At 41.0% G+C, this 23063-nt stretch overlaps 1 protein-coding gene across 1 annotated transcript in view; it reads left to right on the plus strand.

Moving 5' to 3' along the window:
* Positions 1-23063, plus strand: part of ADIPOR1 (adiponectin receptor 1) — a 64449-nt gene that overhangs the window by 19789 nt on the left and 21597 nt on the right. The window contains exon 4 of the mRNA XM_053454240.1: positions 19054-19225. Coding sequence (XP_053310215.1) covers positions 19054-19225 — 172 coding nt within the window. The remainder of the gene's footprint in view (positions 1-19053; positions 19226-23063) is intronic.

Here is a 23063-nt window from a genome sequence, read left to right on the forward strand (position 1 = left end):
AGGAGCTGTAAATTCATACATAACATAGGTGTGTGGGGGAAAAATACACACAAAAGAATACTACTACAAACTTTGAAAAAATTCTGGTTGTAAAATGTGTGCATGCAAAGAGTTAAAATACCAGCATTTAAAATACCCTGGGGTGTCTAGTTTTCAAAAATATATGGTTTTGTTGGGCACACTGAAATGGCCTGGCTCAAAGATGTACCAAATAGGGCATGGGCAGTGGATCCCCAAATGCCAAAGTTCAACGTTGAAAAATGCGCATGCCCCAAATGTGGACCTTTTGCCCCCAAACAGCCAGGCAAAATCATTCATGTGAGGTGTCGCTGTACTCAGGAGATGTTGCTGAACACATATTGGAGTGTTTTGTGATAGTGACATATACGAGAACCTTTTAATTCATACCTGAAGTAAAATGTGTGTGACAAAACAAATGCAAAAAAAATGACTACCACAAAGTTTGACAAAGACTGGTGGTAGATATGGTGCATAGAAAGAGTTAAAATACTAGCATTTGAAATACCCTGGGGTGTCTAGTTTTCAAAAATATATGGCTTTATTGGGCATACTGAAATGGCCCGGCTCAAAGATGTACCAAATAGGGCACGGGCAGTGGATCCCCAAATGCCAAAGTTCAACGTTGAAAAATGTACATGCCCCAAATGTGGCCCTTTTGCCCCCAAACAGCCAGGCAAAATCATTCATGTGAGGTATCGCTGTACTCAGGAGATGTTGCTGAACACATATTGGGGTGTTTTGTGATAGTGACATATACGAGAACCTTTTAATTCATACCTGAAGTAAAATGTGTGTGACAAAACAAATGCAAAAAAATGACTACCACAAAGTTTGACAAAGACTGGTGGTAGATATGGTGCATAGAAAGAGTTAAAATACTAGCATTTGAAATACCCTGGGGTGTCTAGTTTTCAAAAATATATGGCTTTATTGGGCATACTGAAATGGCCCGGCTCAAAGATGTACCAAATAGGGCATGGGGAGTGGATCCCCAAATGCCAAAGTTCAACATTGAAAATGCGCATGCCCCAAATGTGGCATTTTTGCCCCCCAAACAGCCAGGCAAAATTATTCATGTGAGGTATCGCTGGACTCAGGAGATGTTGCTAAACATATTGGGGTGTTTTATGATAGTGACATATACCAGAACCTGTTTATTCATACCTAAAGTAAAATGTGTGTGAAAAAACAAATGCAAAAAAAATTACTACCATAAAGTTTGACAAAGGCTGATGGTAGAATTAGTGCTTGGAAAGGGTTAAAATACTAGCATTTGGAATACCCTGGACTGTCTAGTTTTCAAAAATATATGACTTTATGGGGTAAATTGCATTGGCCGGCTTCAAAGATACCCAAAATGGGACATGGGGGAAGAATTACCAGATTTGGAAAAAATGGCTTTGAAATAGCAAAACGCTACCTGTACTTATTGCCCCATAATGTGTAGAAAAAAAACATAAAAACATTGGGTATTTCTAAACTCAGGACAAATAGTAGAATCTATTTAGCAGGTTTTTTCATTACCTTTTATAGATGAGTAAAAGATTTTTCAACTAAAAGTTAGAAACAGTCATTTTTTTTTCTAAATTTTTCACCATATTTTATACTTTTTTTAATAGTAAATAATATGATACAATCAAAACAATGCCATCTAAAGAAAGCCCTTCTTGTCCTGAAAAAAACAATATCTAATGTGTGTGGGTTCAGTAAACGGGAAAGAAGAAAATTACAGCTAAACACGAGCAGCGCAGAAATGTTAAAACGGCCATTGTCACGAAGGGTACAAAAAGTAAAATCAGCCTTTGTCACGAAGGGGTTAAGTGACTTTGAGCGTGGCATGGTTGTTGGTGCCAGACAGGCACCAACAAGGTCTGAGTATTTCAGAAACTGCTCATCTACTGGGATTTTCACACACAGGGGTTTACAGAGAATGGTCCAAAAAGAGTAAACATCCCGTGAGTGGCAGTTGTGTGGATGAAAATGCCTTGTTGATGTCAGCGAAGAATGGGCAGACTAGTTCTAGGTGACAGGCAATAGTAACTCAAATATCCGCTCGTTACAACCAAGGTATGCAGAATACCATCTCTGAACGCACAACACGTCGAACCTTGAGGCATACAGCAGCCGAAGACCACAAAGGGTGCTGCTTCTGTCAGCTAAGAACAGGAAACTGAGGTTACAATTCACACAGGCTCACCAAAATTGGACAATGGAAGAATGGAATAACGTTGCCTGGTCTGATGAGTCTCAATTCCAGCTGCAAAATTCAAATGGCAGGGTCAGAATTTGTCGTAAACAACATGAAAGCTTGGATCTATCCTACCATATATCAACAGTTCAGGCTGCTGGTGGTGTTTATTAAGTCTGGAGGACGTTTTCTTGGCACACCTTGGGCCCCTTAGTAACAACTGAGCATCATTTAAAGGTCTGAGTATTTTTACTGTCCATGTCTATCCTTTTATGACCACAGTGTACCCATCTTCTGATGGCTACTTCCAGCAGGATAATGCACCATGTCACAAAGCTCATATCATCTCAAACTGGTTTCTTTTTTTTTTTTTAAATTTAAAGTTTTTTTATTATTTCTTTTTCTTTTGAAAAGGCACAATAGTCGAATTATACATGGACAAACTTTCAGGACATACAATGGTGAATATATAGTATCACACCTCAGTATGAGGAAATAAACATGAGAAAAAGCATCGAACAATAGCCACATTGTGATACATAATCACCGAGACGATATACTTATGGATAAAAGCTGTTACATAGCACATGGTATAATGATAACAGAAAGTTGACGACTGTAAGTATGAAAGAAGTTCGTCTCGCAAGCAGCCTGAAAACTACACAAGAAGTGCCATTAAGGATCAAACCAGGGCAACAGGGTGCCTGGAAGTAACTTAGGAACAAAAATAGAGAACAACAATTGACTCTGGGAGCGAATCGCCGTAGAAGCAGTGACCTGAATACAATGTAGATATGTACAGGTAAAAGGTAATAATGAGCAGTATCATGTACAAAAAAAATTAAAAATAACATGGATAGGCCCACCGGGTTGGGGAGTGGCACATCCCATAGGCCCCAGCTCTAGATAGGGAATAACACAAACATAAAGAAAACATATGATAACTACAGTAACACCTGGACGCGGCTCGTCATTACCTGGAATTAGTCACTCTCCCAAAATGTGGCGTCGTGCATTACAAGCCATGGAGCCCAAACTTTTCCGTATCGAGTCATTTGATGGTCATTCCTGAAAGAAAGTTTTTCTAATATATGGATACGTCGTGTAGACGACATACGGGGTACCTCTATCGACTTCCAATGGCGGGCAATAAGTAGTTTAACAGCCAGAAAAAAATGTATAATCAGTTTCCTACTGGGGGGTGGTTGATGGTCAAACTGGTTTCTTGAACATGACTATCATTGTACTCCAATAGCCTCCACAGTCACCAGATCTCAATCCAATAGAGCACCTTTGGGATGTGGTGGAAGATTTACTTCATAGATGTGCAGCAGACAAACCTGCAGCAATTGCGTGATGCTATCATGTCCAAAATCTTTGAGTGTTTCCAGCATGCCACGAAGAATGAAGGCAGTTCTGAAGGCAAAAGGGAGTCCAACCTGGTACTAGCAAGGTGTACCTATAAAGTAGACAGTGAGTGTGTATATATATATATATAATATAAAAAGTTTATTAGAAAATTAGCGCTGGATCTTCTCATAAAATTTTGGCTTGTAAAGAGTTGAAATACTAGCATTTGAAAGACCCATGGGGTGTCTAGTTTTCGAAAATATTTGTTTTGATGGGGTGAATTGAATTGGCGAGGTTCAAACATGACCCAAATAGGACATGGGTGTAGACTAATCAGATGTAAAAAATTGTTGGTTATTTTTCACATTAAATAACTTAGGTTGTGAGCACTATTTTAAAAAAAGGACTGAGAATTCAACTATAGTAATTATATATTAAAATTCACAAAAATTACATAAATCCAAAATTAAGCAGAGTATAACATAGAATGCCTATTAAAGCTCATATGCTTAAAAATAGACTAGACTATAAAAAAAACTAGGCCTGCATATCACTTGGTCAAAAATGGTTGCTAATGGTCAGGAAAAAAGTAAGGAGAGGAAAATTACCACCAAGGCCGGGTTGTCATTACAAAACATTGTCATTTTGTAAACTTTGAGATACCATCTGCCTGGGACTCTGGGGGAGACTTTGTGATTCTGTTTGGTGTGAGGATGGATCATTGCAGCAATAATAATGATTCCAAAGAATGTCCCAATATTTCTGTGATATCATAAAATGCTTCTTGTACTTATTGCCCTATAACTTACAAAAACAGCAAAAAAACATAAAAACATTGGATATTTCTAAACTCAGGACAAATAGTAAAATCTATTTAGCTAGTTTTTTACTTGCTTTTGTAGGTGAGTAAAACATTTTCAAATAAAAGTCATAAAAGGTGTTTTTTCTTTCTAGTAAATAAGATGATATGATCAAAATAATCTGAAGAAAGCCCATCTTATAATATATAACTTGTGTGGGTACACTAAATGGTAGAAGAGAAAATTACAGCTGAATACGAGCACTGCAAAAGTGTTAAAACAGCCTCAGTCCCAAAGGGTACAAAAAGAAAAAAAAAGCCCGGTCCTTCATCATTCGCATCGGAAACATGGCTAATAATAGAAACAGCATGACTTAGCAAATGACCAGTTGTTGTTGTGTCACGCCCCATCCAGGCAGCGGAGCTGCATGTCTCTGGTTACCCCTGTCTCATTACAATCCATTCCTGGACTTCCGGATGCTCTGTCCTGAACTTCTGATTCTTTGATTCCAGTCCTGCTCTTTGCCTCAGCTTCTGTTTCCTTTATAAGTTGTGCCCCACCCGTTTGTTATGTTTGTCTCAGTCTGCAGTTTATGGGTATATCTTTCTGATATGTGTTTAGATTCAATGTTTAGTTTGTTAATTAGTAATTCAGTAGGCAGGGTTTAGTGTTAGGACCCACCGATATATTGGAGTACTAGTGGTGGGCTAAGCATGCTATGGCCGTGATATGTAACGGACTCGCCAATCTTATTATCATAGAAAGGAGTTCTATTCATGTCCTTGTCTAGTCTATCCTGTTTAGTTCTGTTATTTCTGTATAGACTTGTCATGTGTAACCTGGTCAGCCCTGTATTCTTGTGTCCTGTCTTGTGCCCCAGTAGAGGGGTGTCCTGTCCTGAGCCCCGGCAGAGGGGTGTCCTGTTCCAATTATGTCAGATCTTGTGTCTTGCCTGTCCCTGTAACTTGTATTCCTGATTCTGCAACCTGCTTCTACTCATTTGGCTCTGTCCTGCCTTTTCTGTCCTTCGCTGCAGGATATCTCTATATCCTGTTATCTGTACTGGATACCTCCCGCTGCTATTTCAGCGTCCTGGTATGTGGCCACATAATCCTGATGGCCCAACACTGTGTCTCTGCTCTACCCCACTCTGCTCCTGGAATTCCATCATTTGGCGCTGTGGGTTATTACAGCCGTCTTTAGGTGGAAGGATATAATCGGCTTCCTTAACGCCTTCACGACAAAGCACGTACATGTACAGGCTTGTGATGCAATGCATTCATGACAAAGCCCATACATGAACGGGCTGCTGTGAAATATCTGCATCTCTGCGATAGCGAAGTTTTTGCTGCAATCAGCGGTATCGAGGCATGTCAGCAACATAACCCCCCTGTGACAGAACCCCCCATCACTGGGGCCCCTGGAGAGGCCTAAGAGCCAGCCTCCTCCCTATCAACTATGGGCCCAGGCCTTGTAGAGACTTTTGTGTGTGGATACAGGGGTTCAGTTTCTGCTGATTTTCCCCATGTTTTACTACTCAGAGTCTCAAAACTGTAACGTCAGCTGGACATCCTGTTGTAGGAAGAATGCTGATTGTCTTTGCATTGTTGATTGTATAGGTGTGAAGTGTTTCCCCTGTTATGTGAGTTAGCCCTTGTCTTAAGACCCCCTGTAGGTATGACTAGGTGGTGAATACCTAATTATCAATTACACAACAGGTAGCTGTTAATCCTCTGTGTCTATCATCATTCCACGTCTACGTCCCCAATTTATGTAATTATTTATGTCTCATGTCATCCTGTCCTTCCCACGGATATTGTATGGTAATTAGATAATGTGATATTGGTCTTGCTTCTTTTCTTACTTGTGTATATATAGCTCTGTATTTGGTTTTAACCTCTTCAATCCCCTGTGGACATACCGGGACATCCAAAAAACACCTAGTAAAAAACCCCTATGGACGTACCGGTATGTCCAGGCCTTCGTGCAGCGTCAGGGACACATCCCTGCCGCTGCACGGGAGATCAGACTGGACTCCCCACTTACAGCAGAATTGATAAACTTGGAGGGGATTTTCCATCACTTTACCTAATTTTGTGAGGATTCCGAGGGAAAATTAAAAAAAAAAAAATTTGTTTTTTTTTCTAATTTTCGTTAGTTTTTACTAAATTTCTCATTCTAAATTTTCAGCTAATCATCCAACTATGCTATCCAAAGAAAGCTCTATCTCTCGTTGAAAAAACAATATATAGTTTACATGGGTACGCTATTCACAGGAAACGAGAATAATTGCTGAACCGAATGGCAAAAATGACAAAATTGCTCCGGGCTTTGAGGTACCAAAAACCCCTGGGACTGAAGGGGTTAATAAAGGAGTCCTGTTTTCACCTCAACATGAGTGTTGCCTGATGCTTGGGGTGGGCTGCTATGATCTTTTATTGTCCTTTTCAGGACAATAGCCACGCTGTGTAGCTAAACTTCCGATAGCCACAGTGCCAATGCAGCTCCGGTGCAGCGACGTCCCCCCTTCTATCTACAACGCTGGTTCTGCCTTGCGCTGAAGGGGTTAATTGTTGGTGTCCCGGCAGGAGGAAGCAACAATTGGCGGGAGTACCCAGTCGGGGTACAGGTCGGTCCCGTCACACCCCCTACCCCAGTCGCCCTGTGATTGCTTCGAAGAGCAACCACAAGTGCCATTAGTGAATGCTGTTGCCGCCACTCACAAGATGGCAGTGCCAACTGTCAGATCAATGAGTTCACAGAGGGTCTATCCAGATCCATTTGAAAACTCTCGAGCTCCCCCTGCAGGGGGAAAAGTTTTTTTTATGAGCAAGTCCTATTTTTGCGCTATATCTTCACAAAAATTGCCGCATGGAAAGACTTAAATAATAATACCGTATTGGCTCGAATATAGGCCGCACTCCCCCCCCCACTTTAAGTCTTTAAAGTGGGGGTGTGGCCTATATTCGGGGTCTAGCGCCCGACGCCCGGGACATGTAGTCCCGGGTGCCGGGCAGGCAGCAGGGTTAGGATACAGATCCCCCGCAGCGGTGCAGGGGACCTGTATCCTACTCTCTAATAGGGCTAGAACAACTAATCGATAAAATCGATAATAATCGATAATGAAAATCGTTGTCAACGAATTTCATCATCGATTAATCGGATCGATTTTTATCGATTATAAAAAGAGGTTTTTTTCAGAGCAAATGCTCTGAAAAACTCCTCTCCTTATATAATCCGACCTCAAACAGAGATCGGATTATAACACCGGAATCCAGATCCCCCGCAACGCTGCAGGAGACCTGGATTCCCCTCACTGTCGGCCGGTCTCTCACTTCCGTCTCTCTCCCCCTCCCCTCTGACTCCTCCCCCCTCCCATACACCGCTCTGCCTCTCTACCCGGTACCGTTACTGACAGGCACTTTCCCTGCAGCTTCATAGAAGCCTCGGTGTAAGTGAAGGTGAGTAACGGAGTCTGTCTGTGCGATGCAGACCCCCACCGGCTGACAGAGAATCATCCTCTCTGATAGCCGGTGAGGGTCTGCATCGCACAGACAGACTCCGTTACTGCCCTTCACTTACACTGTGGCTTCTATGAAGCTGCAATGAAAGTGCCTTCAGTAACGGAGCCGGGTAGAGAGGCAGAGCGGTGTATGGGAGGGGGAGGAGTCAGAGGGGTGTATGGGAGCCACCCTCCAATACACCACTCTGGCTCCTCCCCCTCTCATACGCCACTCTGCCTCTCTACCCGGCTCCCTGGTGTTTTGTCAGAAACGGAGGTTCACAGGAGGCAGAGTGGAGTATGGGAGGGGGGAGGAGGCAAAGTGATGTATGGGAGGGGGAGGAGCCAACGTGATGTATGGGAGGAGGCAGAGTGGAGTATGGGAGGAGCCAGAGTGGAGTATGGGAGGGGGAGGAGCCAGAGTGGTGTATGGGAGGAGGCAGAGTGGAGTATGGGAGGGGGAGGAGCCAAAGTGATGTATGGGAGGGGAGGAGGCAGAGTGGTATATGGGAGGGGAGGAGGCAAAGTGATGTATGGGTGGGGGAGGAGGCAGAGTGGTGTATGGGAGGGGGGAGGAGGCAGAGTGGAGTTTGAGAGGGGGGAGGAGCCAGAGTGATGTTTGGGAGGGGGAGGAGCCAGAGTGGTGTATGGGAGGGGAGGAGCCAGAGTGGTGTATGGGAGGGGGAGGAGGCAGAGTGGTGTATGGGTGAGTTATAGTGGTGTATGGGGGGTATTATGAATTTTTAGGGCATATAGGGGGTATAAGGCATATGGATATTAGGCATATCAGGGGGGCATAAACATATCTGGGGGTAAAAGGTATATCAGGGGGCTCAGTGGCATATAGGGGGTATAAGACATCGACATTAGGCAAATCAGGGGGGCATAAAACAAATCTGGGGGTAAAAGGTATATCAGGGGGCTCAGTTGCATATCACTGGCATATAAGGAGTATAAGGCATATCAGGGGCACAGTGGCATATCAGGGGGCACAGTGGAATCTGGCAAATAAGAGGTATAAGGCATATATGGGGGCAGAGTGGCAAGCTGGGGGTCAGATGTGCATAACTGGGGGCAGTTTGGTAAATAAAAAAATTTAAACAAGGCTTTTTTCTCAGTTTTTATTAAATATGAAAAATAGTTAACATATGAATTAATATTTACTAATAACTTTGTATAAAAACCTAGTTTGAGAAGCACTGTGTTTGGGTTCTTGTAGCTTTTATTATTGTGTCAGTAAAATAAGAAGGTGAATAGAGAGAGGCCATTGCAATAAAGAGATGAAAGTGTAAATTAGGGCTGCAACTAACGATTATTTTAATAATCGATTAGTTGGCCGATTATTTTTTCGATTAATCGATTAATCGGATAAAAAAAATGAATGTAAATTTTTCATTTATTTAAAATAATTTACTAAACAAATGATGTTAAATACAAACAGCAGAAAAAAAAAACTTTGATAATACATTTCTTGTCTTTATTTCCCAACCAGCCCCCCAATATATGCACAATCGAGCCCAGGCTTGCTACGCTGTCTCCCAGACATGCCATGCTGCCCCCCCACATATGCCACGCTGCCTACAACAGCACTCCACGCTGCCTCCCACATATACCACACCACGCTGCCTCCCACATCTGCCACTCCACGCTGCCTCCCACATATACCACTCCACGCTGCCTCCCACATCTGCCACGCTGCCTCCCACATCTGCCACGCTGCCTCCCACATCTGCCACTCCACTCTACCCCCCACATGCCACTGTGCCTGATACGCCTTATACCCCCTGAAACACCACTCCATCCTCCCCAGACATGCCACCCTGCCCTCCCCACATATGCCACGCCATGCTGCCTCCCACATCTGCCACTCCACGCTGCATCCCACATCTGCCACTGTGCCTGATACGCCTTATATCCCCACTCCATCCTCCCCAGACATGCCACCCTGCCTCCCAGACATGCCACTTCTCTACCCCCAGATATGCCACTCTACCCCCAGATATGCCTTATACACCCTGATACACCACTCCGTCCTCCCCAGACATGCCACACTGCCCTCCCCACATATGCCTTATATACTGTATATGCCTTATACCCCCAGATATGTCACTTCACTGCCCCCAGGATTTAGATTCCCCTAAATTAACCCTAAACTCCCCATTAACCATAACTGCCCCTAAATTAACCCTTAACACCCCCTTAACCACAGCATCCCCTAAATTAACCCTAAAGACCCCATCAACCACAGCATCCCCTAAATTAACCCTAAACACACCATTAACCACAACTGCCTCAAATTAACCCCAAACACCCCATTAACCACAGCTGCTCCTAAACTAACCCTAAACACCCCATTAACATAACTGCCCCTAAATTAACCCTAAACACCCAATTAACCATAACTGCCCCTAAATTAACCCTAAACACCCCACTAACCATAACTGCCCCTAAATTAACCCCCACCTCCCCTAACTTTCAGTAGCCCAAATATATATATATATATATATATATATATATATATTACATACATATATACACACATATATATATATATATATACATTATATATATATATATATATATATATATATATATATATATATATATATATATACATACAGTTAGATGAGTGTCACAGCCATGTGGTTCTGGCCTGGAGAAGGAAGGGGCGGGGCCAGTTGTCACAGTGATTACAGGGAGGGGGAGTAAGTAGGAGCTGCTGCTGTGAGACGGTGAGTCAGACTAAACGGATTATATAATGAGGGGGATTTTTCAGAGCGTTTGCTCTGAAAAAACCCTCATTTTATAATCGATAATAATCGATTCAACTAATCGATAATGAAATTCGTTGCCAACGAATTTCATTATCGATTATTATCGATTTTATCGATTAGTTGTTGCAGCCCTGGTGTAAATTGTACGTTTTTTATTGCAATTTTTCTTCAATTTAAAATAATGTATTTTTTTATCCGATTAATCGACAAAATAATCGGCCAACTAATCGATTATTAAAATAATCGTTAGTTGCAGCCCTACTCTCTAATACACTCAGACAGCCTCCCCTGCCAGCACTTTCCAGCACGGGAGGTTGTCTAAGCGCATTGTCCGGACGGTCACCGGCTGCGGCGATGCGGGTAAACAGCCTCCGGGTTGACAAAGAAATACACACCTCACAAAGGAGAAATTTTACCTCCCAAATAACCCAACAAACCCGTGCATGGGGGGTATCGCTGTACTCGGGAGATGTTGCTGAACACATATTGGGTGTTGTTTAGCAGTGACATATACCAGCAGCGGTGTAAAAATAAAAAAATAAAATAATTCTGCCGTAAACTTTGACAATGGCTGGTGGTAGAACTACTGCATGGAAAGTGTTAAAATTATGAGCATTTAAAATACCTTGGGGTGTGATGCACGAAATAGCACATGGGGCAGAATGACCAGATTTGAGAAAAAAAAGAAAAGAAAACATTTCTAACCACAGGACAAATAGTAGAATCTATTTAGCAGGTTTTTTCATCAGTTTTTGCAGATGAGTAAAAGAGGTTTCAAATAAAAGTGAGAAAAAGTCTTTTTTTTTTTTTTTTTTTTTTTTTTACAAAAAATATATATTTTATTAGTAAATTAGATATAACATTATTTTTATCTAAAGAAAGCCCCTTTTTGTCCTAGAACCCCCCCAATGTATAATGTGTGTGGGTGCACTAAATGAAAGAGAAGAAAATTACAGCTAAATAACACTGAGAAATATAAAGAGCTATTGTCCCAAAGTGTACTATGAGTAAGAAACAGTCTTGTCATTAAAAAATGACTTTTACTCACTTTTATTTGAAAACTCTTGTATAGTGACAATACATTGTCTATGTTGCACTTTATATGCATTTGCTTTTGGATATCCAGGTGGATTAGGTCTGGAATCATTCAAACAGGCATTCAGCTCTGCATCCATACTGATTGGTTTTGTTTGTGGCCTGGTTTTAACTTGGTTTATACACACAGCGTATTTTTGACTAACAGCTTGTGTGAGAGAATCAACAAGCTGATTAGCCAGTGTGTGAGCAGACAAACCAAGCATTCTGTAAACTGGTTCATGTACAATTTCAGTATCAGGCTTGTCAATGAGATAAGCAGAAATGTTTTTCCATTTAGCAATATGATTTAATGGCTTCTTTTTAGCCAAAAGAAAACCGTTTGATCTCCATATATGAAAATCTTTATTAGCAGATCGTGCTAAATAAGCAGAATCAGTAACAAGAGCATGGCCCTTATCCTTTAAGGATTCTTTTAACCACTTAACGACAAAGCCCGTACATTTACCGGCTTGCAGTGCAACGTGATAACGACAAAGCCCATACAAATATATGGCTTGATGGGGTAAATTGTATTGCCCGAACTCAAAGAAATAGCATATGTGGGCAGACTTTTTGACAAGTCAAAATTCCAATTTGAAAAATGCACACCTCTCAAAAAGGGCCTTTTAGTCTCCGAACAACCTAACAAACCCATGCATGTGGGTGTGCCACTGCACTCAGGAGATGTTGCGTAACACATATTGGGGTGTTGTTTGGCAGTGACATATACCAGGAGTGTGTGAAAAAAAATACAAACATTTTTTACTACCATAAAGTTTGACAAAGGCTGATGGTAGAACTAGTGCATGGAAATGGTTAAAATACTTTATTTTGAAATACCTTGGGGTGTCTAGTTTTTAAAAATATATGGTTTGAGTAGAAGTTATTTAGCAGGTTTTTCATTAGTTTTTGCAGATGAGTAAAAGTTTTTTTTTTTTTTTTTTTTAAAGTGAGAACAAAAAAAAATCACCATATTTTATCTTTTTTTATAGTGAATTAGATGATGTCCTGAACAATACAATATATAATATGTGTGGGAGCATGAAACGAGAGAGAAGAAAATCACAGCTAAACAGCAACACTGGAAAATGTTAAAAGAGCCATTGTCCCACAATGTACTACGAGTAGGAAACAGTCTTGTCACTAAGGGGTTAATGCAAAAGCCAATGCATATACCTTGGCGTATTGTGATGAATGATCTCCTATCGGAAGCTGCCTAGTTTTTAACAAACTCATGTCCAAGGAATATTTAGCAATGCCTACCCCCGCAGATTTATTAACCCCTTCCATATTAGAGTTAACTGCTAAACAGTCAGTGTAATATAGATAAGCATAAAAATCAGATCATCCAACGTGGTCATACACAGTAAAGCCATTGATATTTAGTATCTCAGCAACAGAAGTGTTAATATAAATATTGTACTGTAGTAGGCAACTTTTCTAATGGCAGGTATTTTCTTTCTGTAATTGTAAATACATACGATGAAAGTGCAATCGGAACTGTTTCAGTAGAATTGTAAATGCATATGTATGCTACTTCGGAAGAAATACTAACATACACAGATAATGGTTGTCTTTGAGATAAATAAACAGCATTATTGACAGCTGTCAACAAATCTTGTAAAGCTTTATCCTCTTTCATGTTCCAATGAAAAGGAGTTTTAGATTGTTGTGATCTTATTTCTTGTGAAACAGCAGCATGTAATGGTGCAATTAGAATATAAAAATTTGGAATAAACAACATTGCATAGTTAAAACGTTTGAAAATGCTGCATAATTGTTTCAAACTACATGGTCTTTTAATTTGTATACCTAGTCAATAACAAGAGTTCTACACTAGCCCTTATATAAAATTTATCATTTTATTGTACAAAAGTTAATACATAAAAAACATACAAAACATTAAATTATATAGACAACAGAGGTTTGTTAGGAAGATAATCAGAGCATATAGAGGAAATATGGTTATGTTACATAAAGTGTCTCGAGTGCATGTAAACCATCATGAAGATATAAAGGTGCTAAGTTATTCAAGTATAATTGTATCTTACTCTATATAGAGTGCACCTATCCATTTTATGACTATAAAAAAGTATATACATGGTAAATATCGCTCACTATGAAGTTGACCAGTATATAAGGCACTATAGACATCAACAATAAATACCTAGGGAATTCCAATCATAAGAATAATACCCTAAGAGCAATATGCTCCTTACCCATATTGTCCTCCACTTCCCCAACGCCGTTTTGGTTCTCCTTTTTCAAGGGGATTGCTGTCATTTCCTCATCTCTCATAACTATTTATACCCCTCCCCTCAGAAGTTTCGCGCCGAAACCCTAATTGGCGCCGGTGTTGCGTCTCCGCCCCACAATACACTGCCTCGTATCGGACGCCCCACCCTATGGCACGCAAGCCCGAGAGACTATCTCACGAGCATGCGCGTCACGGACGGGGCGCCCGACCCGAAGCAGGACCTCAGGGCGGCCATCGCCGCATCGGCGCACCAGGTTTCGGCTCGGAACTTCTTAAGGTTCTGTAGTAGCGGTATTATGCCAGCCTCAGCCTTAACTATGTCTCCAGGAATGAGCCCAATAAATAAGTATATATGCACATAAATTTAAAGTGCATTGAGTGAATGCTAACAATGAATGTAATATATAAATAAATATAATATATAAATAAAGTGACAAAGTGCTTGAATCTTTGAATCTCCTTATGCATTGTACTGCATGTTAATAAATAAATAAATAGATAATGTGCAAAGTGCTCCGTGTTATGTATGAATCAATTCATGAATCATCAAAGTGCATAAACTTCAACATATTTAAAGTATATAAAAATTTCATTAAATCAAATCAAAAATTATTAAATCCATATATAATTAATAAAGTGGCAGTGCAAAAAACATATTGATGACTATGTAAGTATACAAAATAAAAATAAATGTAGAGATGGTATTATTGCATATTATACGTATTGATATTATTAACTCATTACTGGCTTTTCTTGATGTTAATTTTCATGGCTTTTCTTCTTTTACATCTGGATCTTCAAAAACTTGTTACTGGGGGTATTTTGATATAACATATATACTACAAAAAAGGAAATAAAAACAAAATATTAAAATCACCAATGGAAGAAAGGGAACACAAATTATTTACAAAAAAGCAGAAAACGACAATTGCTCATTTAGGCCAGCAGGTGTCATAGTACCCAATTGTACAATCCACCTGCATTCCTTTTGAGCTAAGATTTTCTTAACATTACCTCCTCGTACTCCTGTGTTGATTCTTTCAATTCCCTTAACTTGAAAGCTTGAGGGATCACAATTATGTGAAGTTTTGAAGTGACGTGGTATTGTTTTTAATATTGTCCAATCTGACGCATTTTTAGCCGCCAAAATATCTCGTACGTGTTCTCGGGTGCGGATTCGTAATTCTCTTGATGTTAATCCTATGTATATTTTAGGACAGCCACATGTCGCATAATAAACCACATTATTTGTACTACAGGATATATATTGGCGGATAGAGTATTCGCGAGATCCATCTGCTGTTTTGAATGTATTGGCCCGAACAATATTTTTGCATGCTACACAATCTCCACAGGGATAACATCCTACTCGTGGATTAGTTGTTCCAAAAAGTTGTTGGTTCCTTGCTACATAGTGGCTTCTGACTAATAAATCTTTCAGGTTGTTACCTCTTCTTGCAGTAAAGGAAACTCCTTCTGGGATCACAGATGCTAAAATCGGATCTGTTTTGAGTACTTTCCAGTGTTTTCTTATAGCTTCTTGCATATGTTCCCACTGACAATTATATGTTGATATAAATCTAGCTGTATTATCATGTTTATCCTTGTTCTTTTTCTTTTGTTGATTTTGTAAAAGATTTTGCCTTGATTCTCTTTTTGCTCTTCTATAACCTTGTTTTATACATCTTTTGCTATAGCCTCGTTCAATAAACCTTTTTGTTAGATCTGTACTTTGATTTTCAAATTTGGTTTCTGTTGAACAAATTCTCCTCATCTGGAGAAATTGGCCCACTGGTATTGCTCTAATCGTAGACCTAGTGTGGGCGGAATAAGCATGCAACAACGAATTAGTAGATGTACTTTTTCTAAAGACATCTGTCTCAAGGCTACCATTACATTGTTTTTCTATCTTGAGGTCTAAAAAATCTACCTGTTGATGACTGTAGACGTAGGTTAATTTTACATTGATGTCATTTGTGTTGAGGATCGTCATAAAAGATTCCAAGTCCGATACTGATCCCTGCCAGATAAATAAAATGTCATCGATATATCTTAACCAACATTGTACATGATTTACATATTGTACTCCGCCACACTGAAAAATACTTCTCTCCCAAAACCCTAAAAAAAGGTTTGCATATGACGGGGCACATGCTGCACCCATAGCGGTGCCTCTTTTTTGGAGATAAAATCCATCTTTAAAAGTGAAAAAATTGTGACTCAAAATAAATTGTAATAGTTGTAATATTAATTGATTAAGTTCTATATCTAAATTACTGCTGTCTAAATAGAACTGAACAGCTCTGAGTCCATCTATATGTTTAATGCAGGTGTAAAGTGATTCCACGTCCGCGGTTACCAATAGCATATCTGGTTCCAAAGAGATCCCATCAATTCTCCCTAGTACATCCGTCGTATCTTTGACATAAGATGGCAAAGTTTCAACTAATGTTTTCAAATACACATCTATAAATTTACAGATTGGGTCACATATACCATCAATCCCTGACACAATCGGGCGTCCAGGAGGGTTGAGGGGATCTTTATGTACCTTGGGAATCAAATAAAAAGTTGGGATTTGTGGATGTTGTTTAGTTAACCCTTCTCTTACTCTTTTAGTTATTATTCCCTTTTCTTCCGCTTGTTCTAATATTAACATTAACTCCAAAGTATATGATCTCACCGGATTAAACGTTAATTTCTCGTATGTTGTCTTATCTTTTAGTTGGCGAAATGCTTCTTTCTCATACATTATACTTGGCCATACCACTATATTTCCTCCTTTATCAGCCTGTTTAATTATAATGTCATCTATTTTCTGAATCTCATTAAGAGCTTTTCTCTGTGTCTGGGTTAAATTATCTTTAGATCTTTTAATAGAGATTTTTTGAAATTCTTCTGTAACTAGTTTAGTGAAAATATCTATGGCCGGACATATGGAAAGGGGAGGAAATGTTTTTGATTTGGGCAAAATGTGTTCCACTAACTTACCAGGGTCATCTGGTTGCTGTTCTTCCCATAATTCCTCAAGATCTCGTAATGTTTCCCTTTCAATTTCATTAAAATTCGTAATCTCCGGTCTAGTGTGTAATTTTCTTAATAATATTTTGCGTGAAAATAAATGAAGATCTTTTAATGCTGTAAAGAAATCAAAGTTGTTAGTGGGAGAGAAGCTCAAACCTAATTGCAATACTTCACACTGTGATTTTGTTAAAGTGTGCCGTGATAAATTGATTACCTCCATGTTGTTTTTAGCACGTTTATCCTGTTGTTTTGGAGGTGTTCGTCTTCTTTTATTTCTATATCTAGATTCCCGAGGGGTTTGCATTTGAGGTGATAAATCTCGGAATCTATTTTTACTTTTTCCTTCACTTTGGTCAGAAGATTCATCCCTGGAGGTATTGGATGAGATGGAAACAGATCTAGATCTAGAGAACGTTCCTTTTAATTCTCGATTTTGTTTCCAACGATATACACGGTTTTGTATATCGCAAATTGCAACATTTTTTTCTTTGTAATTATCAGACAGTCCTCTGCCATTATGTGTAATGTCAAACCATATGAAAGTAACTTTGTCACGGTGCCGGCACTTCTGCTGTGGGAAGTGCTGGCAAGGAAGATTGATAACGTACATCGCGCAGACGTTCACCGGCTGCGGCGGCGCGAGCATAAACCTCCGCTGCCGGCATGTCTGCACGATATGCTTTAACAATCTCCCTTGCCGGGACTCCCCCCGTGGCAATTCCCGGCAAGGGAGATTGTTAAAGCACATCCAGCAGACGTGCCAGCAGCGGAGGTTGTTTACGCGCATCACCGCAGCTGGTAAACGTCCGCACGATGCGCTTAGACAACCTACCGTGGGAAGTGCTGGCAGGGGAGGCTGCTCAGCGTATCGGAGAGTAGGATGCAGGTCCCCTGCAGTAGTGCGGGGGATCTGTATCCTAACCCTGCTGCCTGCCTGGCGATACGAATTGCGCATTCCTGCGCTAGACCCCGAATGTAGGCTGCACCCCCACTTTAAAGACTTAAAGTGTGTGTGGGGGGGGAGTGCGGCCTATATGCGGGCAAATACGGTATATCTCACTAATTGGTTCCCTTCTATGAGTCTATACGTCCCCCGTACTGCAGGGCCTCATTATATCTGGGCTGGTCAGCAATATGTAAAAGTTATATGTGTCCTAGAAAACATGGTCGATGTGGTCACCCTAATGCCCCCACACTCTTGTGTATTGCCCCCAGTTAGAGCAACACTGTATACGTATCCCAACACCCACCCCCCCTTTAGTATAGATTTATGTGATGCCCCCAGCCAGCACCCCTTTGTGAATTAATGCCCCCGAACCCTTGCATATTGTCCCCCCTTTAGTAGCCTTCCTGTGCCATGCTCCACCCCACTTACACATCCATGCTATCACACACACATGCATTCATTTATTCATTCACAAACATTCTTTCATTCATTCCCTCATACTCATTCATTCCCTCATACTCATTCATTCCCTCATACTCATTCATTCCTTTATTCACCAATACTCATTTTCTCATTCACAGATGCTCATTCATTGCCTCAATCATGCATACCCGTTCATACACTCTCCTCCACCCCCTTACCTGAACTGCATATATGCAGACTTCCGCAGGGGCTGTTGCTTCTCTCTTTGTTGCTCGCACTTTGTGTGAGCAACTTCTCTGGTACCAAAAATATGTACCTGAAAGGAGCAGGGTCATGTCACGTGACGTAAATTCACGTGTCCCCGCTGGGTTCCTGCTTCCCCTGGGCTGTACGAAAGACAATGCTCACACAGTGTGTGCGAGCAACGCAAAGGGAAGCAGCGGCCCCTGTGGAAGTGAACGTTAATCCGGCCCTGCATCCGGGAAACCGGGGACGTCTGGTCACCCTACCTTAAGGACTGGGCTGTTTTTAATATTTCTACCCTTTGTGACCTAAGCTGTTAACATTTTTGCAGTGTTTGTGTAATTTGCTTTTTTCTTATTTACTGTACCCACACAAATTATATTTACTATATTTATCTATATATATGTCATGTACAGTGATAGTTTTTTTATTTTTTTTTTCTGACTAGGTATGGGAAGGTCGTTGGAGAGTTATCCCATATGATGTGCTCCCTGACTGGCTGAAAGATAATGATTATCTTCTGCATGGACACCGTCCCCCAATGCCGTCATTTAAAGCCTGCTTCCGGAGCATATTTCGAATACATACTGAGACTGGAAATATATGGACCCATTTGTTAGGTAAAATTCAGATAGAATTTGCATTACTGTTAGGTTGAGTTAACTTTAAAATGCCAAAGATCACAGTTCCTCCACTCATTACTTCCAGATGTATCAGCATTTACACGACCTGAACATACCATTTACGTATTGAAGGTTAAATACATTTATAAATATTATTATGTATGCATAAAAATGATTATTTTTATTTTTTACTTATTTTAAAGCAATATAAATAAAAAAAAAATCTCCAGGCAGAATGGCAGCCAGCCTGAATAGGACAAGGAGAGGGTAGTCATAGTCATACCATTTTTGGTGTGGTATATGGTATGGTGCACAATGGCAATATAGCTAGCAGCAATACCCTTTTTTGCGCTAACCTGTGTCCTCTTGTCTGCCCTGTCTGAAATTGCCTGCACTCTCTGATCATTCCTCATACTTGAGAAAATAAAAAGGTCATCCTGTATATTAGTCCCTGCTACTATTCATACCTTTTGTGTTGTGGGGGCAAAAGTTCTGCCCCTCTTACCTAGCTCAACCATGGCACACTTCAATGCATCATTATAAGCACATCACAGCATACCTGTCTTAATACACCTGACTACAAAATCACCGCTTACTTCATCACAATCACTACAAACTACCTGCACATACTTAACACCCTCATCACACTCGGACATCCATTTTATAACATGCTTAATCTTTACTATTGTCTTTTATACATCTTACATACAAGCATACACCTTATTCATATCTCAATTTTTTTGTTATTTTATGTTAGGTTCTTGTTATTGGTGTTTGCACCTTTAAGGATTCTAACATGAGACTCACCATATGACTTTTTTGTCTATGTAGAAATTATACTTATTGTCAGTTACTTCAATGTAGTGAGTTGTATGTAATCTGGCCTTTGGTTCTACCTTGCAAGCTTATTATATCCAGTGGCATATATACCATTGTGCCAAATCTGGTCATTCTGCCCCATGTGCTATTGGGGACCTCCCCCGGGTTAGCCCCCCATATTAAGAATTTTAACAAAAGATCATTGCATTTGTTAGAGCTTTGTTAGATCAGGTTTGATCAACTTTTTTCCGTTAGATCTACTCTAAAATAGTAAATATTAACAATTAACCCGTAGCCAGCCCCCCCTAAACAAAAATTTCAGCAAAATGTTACTGATTATGATAGCTCCGCGTTAGATCAGGTTTGATCAGACAAAATTTTTGTTAGATCTAGTCTAATTACGGGCTGGCCCCCCCTCAACTGAAATTTTATTTTTTTTATGGATTTTGGTAGATATTCGTTAGATTTGCTTAGATCAACATTTGTTTTCGTTAGATCTATCATGCAGGAGGTGATATTCACAATCCTATTTTGTGTGCGGGGGATGGGTATACATACGGGTTGGCCCCTCCTCAACTGAAATTTTTGATTTTTGTTAATGGATTTTGGTAGATATTTGTTAGATCCGGTAACATCAACAGTTTTTTTCGTTAGATATATCACACAGGAGGCGGTATTCACAATCCTGTTTTGTGTGCAGAGGACGGGTATATATACGGGTTGGCCCCCCTCAACTGAAATTTGGATTTTTTTAATGGATTTTGGTAGATATTTGTTAGATTTGGTAGATCTAGTTTTTTTAAAACTAGACACCCAATAGGGTTTTAACATGCCAGGATTTTAACTCTTTCCATGCGAAAGAATTCTGTGAAGAGAGAGCGCTGATTTTTGGACTTGCTCATAAAAGTAAACTTTATATATATTTGATGTGAGTGCACTGATCTATGGATTGTGTGTATGTATGTATGTATATATATATATATATATATATATATATATATATATATATATAATGTATATATTTTTTAACCCCTTAATGACAAAGCCCGTATATAAAAATCCATTGTTTTCAATATGTTTCGGGACCGCCCTTTGTCCTTAAGGGGTTAACGTTTTGTTGGAACTGAAAGGTTTCCCTGATGTTGACATCAATTGGGAAATTATTTTTACATGTTACCATTTTTATTTAATTTACTAATAACATTGTGTTTAGAAAGCTGGGCTCCATTGACTTGCATGGTTGAATGCAGTACCTGTATTCAATCTGCAGCAGAAGGCAAAATCTCTCGCAACGGCACTTGTGACCCCTCTCCGGAACGGTCACAGTGCGTCCTGGGGATGGGTTTTCAGTGTTGCATAGTGCCTCGCTATCAAGGTGACACTATCACGTCCGTCGCCATACAATTTATGGTGGATATTGATGTCTGGGGGAGGAGCCACACGGGCCCCCAGCTGTTGATCTCAGTGTTGTCTAATGCCTGGACATCGAGGCATTACAGCAACACTATTTGGGTGTAGATCGCTGTGATGGACCGACCAGGCACCTTAGGTTGTCCCTCTGCGCCAAGAGCGACTTCTCCCTTCAGGACAATAATTCCCTGCAATCTGTAGGTAATATCCCCAAGCAAAGTAAAGGGATATCACTATCCAGTACCCAAATAACCAGGCAAGACTAGTCTTTAGGTACAACAAGAGGAGAACTGATTTATTTTGGACACAGATGGCTGGATATATCCAGCAAAACACACGTACAATAGGGTCCTAACCTCCACTGCCTATTACTGGCCCAAATCAGTTCCAGGGATGGCCGGGGTAAATGTGTGTAGTGGTGGAACTGGGGGAGGGTGGGGAAGATGGACTTATACAACATTAAACTAAAACTCCCTGGTTGCAGATCCTGGCTCTCTGCCAGAGATAATCCCCTCAGCAAGTGATCGCATGATATACTGCTGGGGGTAGCCACAGAAGTCTTTACAAAGTCAGGGCCCATAGTCAATAGGGAGGAGCCTGGCTCTCAGGCCTGTCCAGTGGCCCCAGCGATGGAGGGTTCCATCACAATCGCTTTCTACACCAATTTAACCCCTTCAATCCCCCTATAGACGTACCGTCGTTTGACAGCCTGGACTCCCCCCTGGCAGCAGAAGCCAGCGTCGCTGGCTTTCTGCTGCCCGATCTCCTGTAACAGCTTCCGGCGCGAAGCCGGAAGACTGTTACAGATAGAAGTGTCTAGATCACTCCCGCGAGGGAGCTGTCACAGTTACCGGCACGAATGCCGGTAAACTACTACAGATACATTGCCTCCAGTGTGTCATTAGCCTTGGGGGACTGAACCACATCCGGGTCAGTGACATTACTACCGGATGTGCGACACTGGGGGGGGGGGAGAGAGAGAGAGAGAGAGAGAGAGAGAGAGATCGTCTTGCAGAGCTGCAGTGCTTAGTGCAAAACCACATCATATATTGGGGATAGTGTAGTGTTTTAGAAATTGGCCAGGTAGGTGTCGTGTACAATGGCCCAACGTGTCATCAGCGCTGAGGAGGCTCATGACTGCCTCACTCAGTCTGAAGACGATGCCACTCTGTCCGCGTCAGACGCCTGGGCCACTCTGTCCGCGTCAGACGCCGAGGCCACTCTGTCCGCGTCAGACGCCGAGGCCACTCTGTCCGCGTCTGACGACGAGGCCACTCTGACCGCGTCAGACGCCGAGGCCACTCTGACTGCATCAGATATTGATCCAATATCTGATGAATCCTGCTGTGCATCAGAAAATGACGAGTCAGAGGAAGACGATGATGGCCAGGCTCCATCTGCTAAAGCCAGGAGTGGAGAGCCTGACTCTCAATATAATTGGGTGCCCCCAAATATGATAGACCCAGTAATCCCTGCTTTTAGTGGGACTCCTGGCATCAGATGTGACATTGATGCTAGCGAGCCAAAGTCATTTTTCCATTTAATGTTTGCCTCCGAGTTTTTTGAGCTGCTAGCAGCTCAAACAAACCTCTATGCAGCCCAGTGT

The sequence above is a fragment of the Spea bombifrons genome, chromosome 2, assembly GCF_027358695.1.
Source record: "Spea bombifrons isolate aSpeBom1 chromosome 2, aSpeBom1.2.pri, whole genome shotgun sequence".
NCBI classification, from domain to species: Eukaryota; Metazoa; Chordata; class Amphibia; order Anura; family Pelobatidae; genus Spea; species Spea bombifrons.